General features: G+C 48.2%; 1 protein-coding gene across 6 annotated transcripts in view; it reads left to right on the forward strand.

The window, feature by feature from the left end:
* The window catches only part of LOC119374498 (cyclin-K), a 41,809-nt gene extending 38,371 nt beyond the window's left edge, over positions 1 to 3,438 (forward strand). For all 6 annotated transcript variants that reach the window (XM_037644614.1, XM_037644613.1, XM_049410816.1 and 3 more), the window contains one exon: positions 1,642 to 3,438. In XM_037644614.1, coding sequence (XP_037500542.1) covers positions 1,642 to 2,322 — 681 coding nt within the window. In that variant the 3' untranslated portion in view covers positions 2,323 to 3,438. The remainder of the gene's footprint in view (positions 1 to 1,641) is intronic.
* The last annotated feature ends 2,722 nt before the right edge of the window (positions 3,439 to 6,160 follow it).

Below are 6,160 nucleotides of genomic sequence, written 5' to 3' on the forward strand. Positions count from 1 at the left end.
GTTCCAGCACCACCTGACAGCGTGGATACTTACATATGTCACGCAAGCAATGCGCATTGCAGAACACACTCTCAAGCAAGTGTATTTTGCCTGACTTGCTTCACTGAATCGAAGCGAGTCGGGCATCCCACTGTCCGTGCCGTGTAACAGCCCTGCCCTTTAGGCCTGCACAGCCGCTGGCACTTGTACCACGGCTCATAATGAGTGATAATGCTAATGGCAATTGCATTGATGTACTTCATTTGCACCTAAGTTTATTTTACGTAAAATTAATAACTACTATAGCGCATTATTTAGCAGACATTGAAGTCCAGGGTTCCACGGAAACCCGTCTGGTCGGGAAAATTCATGGTGGGAATGGCAAGCACCGACCAATCGTTGAAACAAACACACAAATTGACGTTTCGGCCCCGCTACGGGGGCCTTGTTCACAAGCTAGACATTGCCTAACGTAAGAAATAGGCATTCCGCCCGCTGATTCATCCATCGCTATTATTATCAATTGCAAGGGACACTCGTCTTTCTTGTCTAACAGCGTGCAGCCAAACTGACCCTTGGTGTGCCGAAGTGTATTCGCTCGGGAGTACCAGACACAAGAATGAAAATCTAGCCAATTCGACGCAGTGAAAGCCGTTAGACAGCCAAGCTTTCGTCAGGCATCACATTTTCCTCCTAAGTTTAGCAGTTTTCACTAAGTATTTTATGTACCCCTTAGCTGGCCCGTGATAAGTGTCTCTCCTCATAAGCTCGTGTTGGCACCGGCGAAATGACTGGCAGTGTCGTAGCCGCCGTCTCGTCGCTAGCACTCAGCGACCCGGGTGCACCACGGCTGCTCAAGGAACATGACAATGTCTTGTATCGCATGCCAACATTCGCAGGCATCCGTTTTTTACGATTACATCAACTGGTCTGGTGCAGTTCAAAGGTCCATAATATTTTTCGGAGGAATAAACAAAAAAAAATATGTTGGGATGCCAAGGGGCCACTATGGCACTTCTTGAATGTACTATATTCAGAGAAAATGTTGCCAATTTGTAGCCAAGGCTTCTGTGAACTTGTGAGCTCAATATTATTGCATTCGTGCTCTTGGGGATTTGCAATCTCGGCCAACTCGCACAATTCGCTTGCAGCAAATGACCGGCGCTTTGCATTTGCTGCAGATTACTTGCAACACAGGGTTCATGGGCCACCTGCCTGCTTAGATACACCGAGCGATACCGCAGCCACAATGAATGCACTAGCTGGAGGATAAGACGTGCACTCATGTGTGGTCCAGTGCACAGTGTGGTGCACCATTTAACCTTTGCTGCTTAACTGTTCCGCCAACCCCTTTGCAAACTGTTGCCACTGGATTAATTGTAGATAAGAAGGGTCTCCAGCTGCCCACGTGGCTGCTGCAGACAGTTCAATTTTTTGTTAATCACAGCTCAAAAGTGTGTTGTGAAAGGTAAATGCTGCACAAAAGCATGCGACTGCCATTGCAGTGTATTGGAGCCTTTCTGCTTCTATTCTCGGCTCTCCACATAAGCTCCCATGTTAGTGTGCATCCTGCAAATATTCATGTAGGCCTTTACCACTTCCCGCCGTCACGAGAGCAGCGTGAGATTTATGCAACATTTCCCACCTCCTTTGCCGGTGCAGTCTTCCCCACCCAAGTCTCCTGCCGTGGTGCCACCTAGCCAGCAGCCAGCTCCGCAGCTTCAGCAGGCACCGCCAGACCTGGCGGTGGCAGCACCCGTCACAGTGGCGGTGCCGTCGACGTCGTCCGCACCGCCACCACCCGTCGTGCCCCCCATGGCAGGTATGCCCATTCCCACCATCGACAGCTGCACCAGCAAGCCCATGACCGTGGACGTCGGGCAGCCACCCCCCATGCACCACGAGCTGCCGCCCCCCATGGGCGACAGTCTGCCGCCCCCCGAGGCAGCCTACAGGGGCGGCTACCCGCCGCCGGCACCGATGCCTCACAACTACAGCATCCCGCCCCCGCCTCCGCCGCTGCCGCCGACGAACCATCCGCCACCCACGCACGCGCCGCCACCTCCGCCCCCCACCGGCCAGCCGCCACCACCTTACTACCACCACAGGCCCGATCAACCGCCACCGCCCCATCCACCCCCGTCGTATACGACTGCCCCTCCCCCGCCTCCGTACCACCACCCCCCGCCGCCACCCACCTCGATGCCTCCCTACACGGGGGCGGGGCCCGTGATGTCGTACCCGCCCCCGCCCCCACCCGGCGGGTACCTGGCTCCACCTCCACCGAGGCAACAGAACCCGACGGGAGTGCCGTCGGTCAGGATTACGCGCATCACCAACTGAGCACCCAGATTAGTGCCAAGTGTGGGTTGTGTGCCCCTCCCCATTGCCCCCTCTTTTTTTTCTTTTTGGCTTCAAGACAAAGACAATTCTTTGTTGCCTTGTAGTAGTCTTTTGAAACGGTACCCCATTTTGGTGGCATTGGCTTCTTCTTGAGTTGCCATCCATGGACTTTTGTTAACTTGCCTGGGTTCTACGAGACAATCCAGTGAGAGATCGCGCAGAATCAATACAGCAAGAGACGTCGCATTCAGAATGATTTGGAACAATTGGTCCTGATGTAGCAGACACGGCAGAGGGTCTTGCTGGTGCACAGTTTCCAAGCGGTGTCGCTGCTATACCTTGTGCAGTCTTTGTTTCGTTGTTTGGGTACATGCATATCTCGGTTGAACGTTCTCTTGGAATACATGAACTGTCCGTGATGCTCCCATGTTTGTTCAACCAAAGACACTGGTCACATTATGCAACCTCTAAAGTAAACTCGAGCAGTGCAGACAAGATCTATAGTTGCGTCGTCAGTGGAAGTTATTGCCGCTGCCCTAATGGGCCATTTTGGTTTCCCCTGGAATTTCTATAGAAGCACACTGCTCAGCCTTGCTCCCAGTACACTTTTGGTGTATAGTGCAGGGTGTTTCACCAACAGTTGAGTCGCATTGCACCGCAGCTCGTTGCTCATGACATCACCACAGCCCTTACGATAGTACAGAATGCGCGAAACGCTCACGTTCCTGTCGCGCAAATGTGCTTTGATTGTTGTCGCCCACGCCGTTATGTTAGGCACATGTTGGGCTGGGCATTTGTAAAACTTTTGCATTCGCATCAGTGCCGTGCCAAGTGTACGATACTTCGAGTGTGTTGCTTTTTGATTCACACATGCTAAACAAAGACTTTGATTTCTGTGTCTTCTTTTACAACAGTGTTGCCATGAGAAAAGCAGTTCAGCTTGAAAGGACGCTGGATTTTTGGTTTTGGATTTTATTGCGAAGGAACTTGAACTGGCGTCGGGACTTTGGAAGTGAGAGATTATCCTGCCGTTCTTGGTTAATTTTTCTATGTTTGTGCTCACTACAGTGTGGATGGGTCATTTTGTTGAGCTTTGAAAATAAATGAAGCAATGCAGATGCTGTCCCGTGTGGTTATGCGATCTGTTGCCTGGACTTGGTCCCCAGTACCTGCAAACTCGGTAGACCACCTCGAAGTGTTTCGCTTTAACTTCTGTGGTGGACGTTCGTCACGTGGTGTTTCACTGCCCTGGAACGCTGGTTTCTCGAGAAAGGATTCGGGAAGCTGCCAAGCTACGAGTGGACCGGTTCGTCAGAGGCATTGGCTCGTGGGTGACAATTCCATGAAGCCAATGCTGCAATTTTTGCATAAGGTTTTCTAAGACTAATATCTGTGTCATAGTGCAACGTAACTTCAAGGATCGAGAGGATGGCTTACCTTAATCCTCAAGCAAATGCTTGAATTATGCTAGCGTTTCGCCAATCAAAATTCGCTACAGGAAAACATAACACTCTGTGCTCGTTCACGATGGAAGTCGTGATGCGCAGCTGGCAGAGCGCAGCACATTTCAAACATTTGCAGTTTAGTTCACGTTTCAACACAAAAGTGAGAAAAAAAAACAATCCATGGTAGGAGAATATGGTCTGAAGTGACAAGTGAAGCTCTCAAAATGTGTTCCTGCTTACCAGATGTGGTTAGCTTTGATAGAGCCTATGACGTGATGTGCTTCCGCACCAAGATGGGAGGCTGTGCATTTGAAATGGCATGGCCATCTGACCGCTTCTAACTAGAGAAAGGCATTGTGGTAAGATTGAGACCTTAATGCGATCAACATTGGCTGAGCAAGAGACATGGAAGATGCTGGTGGTGCTTAGGCATCTACGTTTCTTTCTTGCTAATAAAATCAGTTGCCAGTGATGCTCTTTTCTTGTGCTTCGTCTTTCTGCTGGTCATGCTAGGCAACTAGGTTTTTTTCTTAAAACTAGTGACGTGCTGTGTATTGTTCAGTTTGTGTTCAATTTGCACAGCACATTACTAGCAAGTCCAGTATGAACCAACTAGTCAGTAAGAAAGTCTTACTTCGTACCGGAGCTGGCATTTTGACTAGGGCAACTGTCAAGGCAGTGATTCTTGTCCTGACAAAGAAACTGCTTTTCCTTGCCAGTGTATATGTAGCACCAGCAGTCAAAAGTATAAGCAGCTATGTTCCTTTGTGAACTTCTCCATATTTTTCCTGGCCATGGCCACCACTGCTGCTATCGTGCCAAATGGGTCCCAATATAAAATTCAATTTGGGCGCCTGATGAAAGAATCAAGCCTCTGTACTCCAACACAGTATCCTGATGTTCTGACCATTAGCCAACCACCGCGTGCATATTTCTTTCATGCCAATGCCATCTATGCGTATTGACTGTCGTGCTATCTACAAAATAATTTTCTTTTAACCCTTTGTAGGTTTGCCTATATTTTTGACACGATGATGTAAAAACCGGCTGTGTTATATTGATATAAACTAAAAGAAATAGTATAAAACAAATTTCATCAAAATCAAGCCAGTAGTTTACTGAAAAAAAGTGGGAGAACATTGTCGCACTGTCTCATGAAGTCACCATCTAGCGATTTCATCAACGGGTATTTGGGATGGAAACGGCCGAAGCTAGTGGCACAGGGTATCACTTCTCAAGTTGTGCTGAGGAAAGTTGTACAGACCTCATTTCCAGCAGTAGAACACCACCAGCACTGCGCCTCTTGTGAGCCGTCATAGCGCTGTGGTCTGTTCCTGTAAAGCTTACTTCACCGCATGCATCAACCAATTTTTTTGTCCATTTGCCTGTCCTTGCTTTGGCTGTTGAAATTGTCGAGTAGAGCTGTTGTCCCTGAATATATGCGCCTACTTTTCAAGAGGAATATGATATATCAAGAAAAATATTTCCACGTGGCAATATCGCAGGGGATTGTTTCGATGCATTTATCGGTCAAGTTATTGCACAAATTTACAAAAACACGTGATGACTGGAAGCTAAAATCACCTCTCTGAAAAACAAGAAAAAGAGGAAATTATCCGGTATTTTGTCTGGTAGGTTCCTTCCATCTGAAGAAGAAAATTCAGAAGCTATCATAAAAAAATGACCGAAATTCAGCGGCACTGTAACACTATACTTCCACCCTTTGAAAGCGTGGTAAAAGAATTTTCCTCGATATTACGAAGACTTGGGTAAGATATGAGTGACTTGGCATTGCGCTGATTGCAACGGGTGATGTGGGAGAAAATATTTCCTGCAGACGGAAAAGTGGGACCGCTGTCACACAAAGGGTTAACCAATAACACTTTGCGCCTATTGAATCACTAGCTCTAGTAATATGGCCGCTCTTTAATGGCTGGAGGACTGCCGGCTTTAGCAGCCAACAGTTCAAAGTGATGAAAGTGATTTGACAGTAACGCCTATGCTCTAGATGCATTTCGTTCCATTCTCAGTTTTCATCACCTAAAATAGTTAAAAAGGGTTGGCAGCGTCACTAGTATGATCATATCTTACGGGCTCAGGTACTACACTGAACTGCATCCACTTAGCATTTTCTTTAGGCACGTCTCTGCAGTGCAGCTGCTTATTTTAAAGCGCTCCAGCGTGTTCTGGCATTGCATGTCACATTAGGCTGGTAGAACTTGAGCGCTCCGAATACCTTTGGCGGGTTCTTTCAGAGCAGCACACTTCAGCTCAGAGTGCTCCGACCTCCTACTTTGTCGTGCAAACGAGATCTGACGGAGTTTCAGGCACATTCCTATTGCAGCTTTCGTTGTTGGCATGACGTCATTTGTGACAGCATAGGCAGTGGTTCC

This window comes from Rhipicephalus sanguineus, chromosome 11 (assembly GCF_013339695.2).
Source record: "Rhipicephalus sanguineus isolate Rsan-2018 chromosome 11, BIME_Rsan_1.4, whole genome shotgun sequence".
Classification (NCBI taxonomy): domain Eukaryota; kingdom Metazoa; phylum Arthropoda; class Arachnida; order Ixodida; family Ixodidae; genus Rhipicephalus; species Rhipicephalus sanguineus.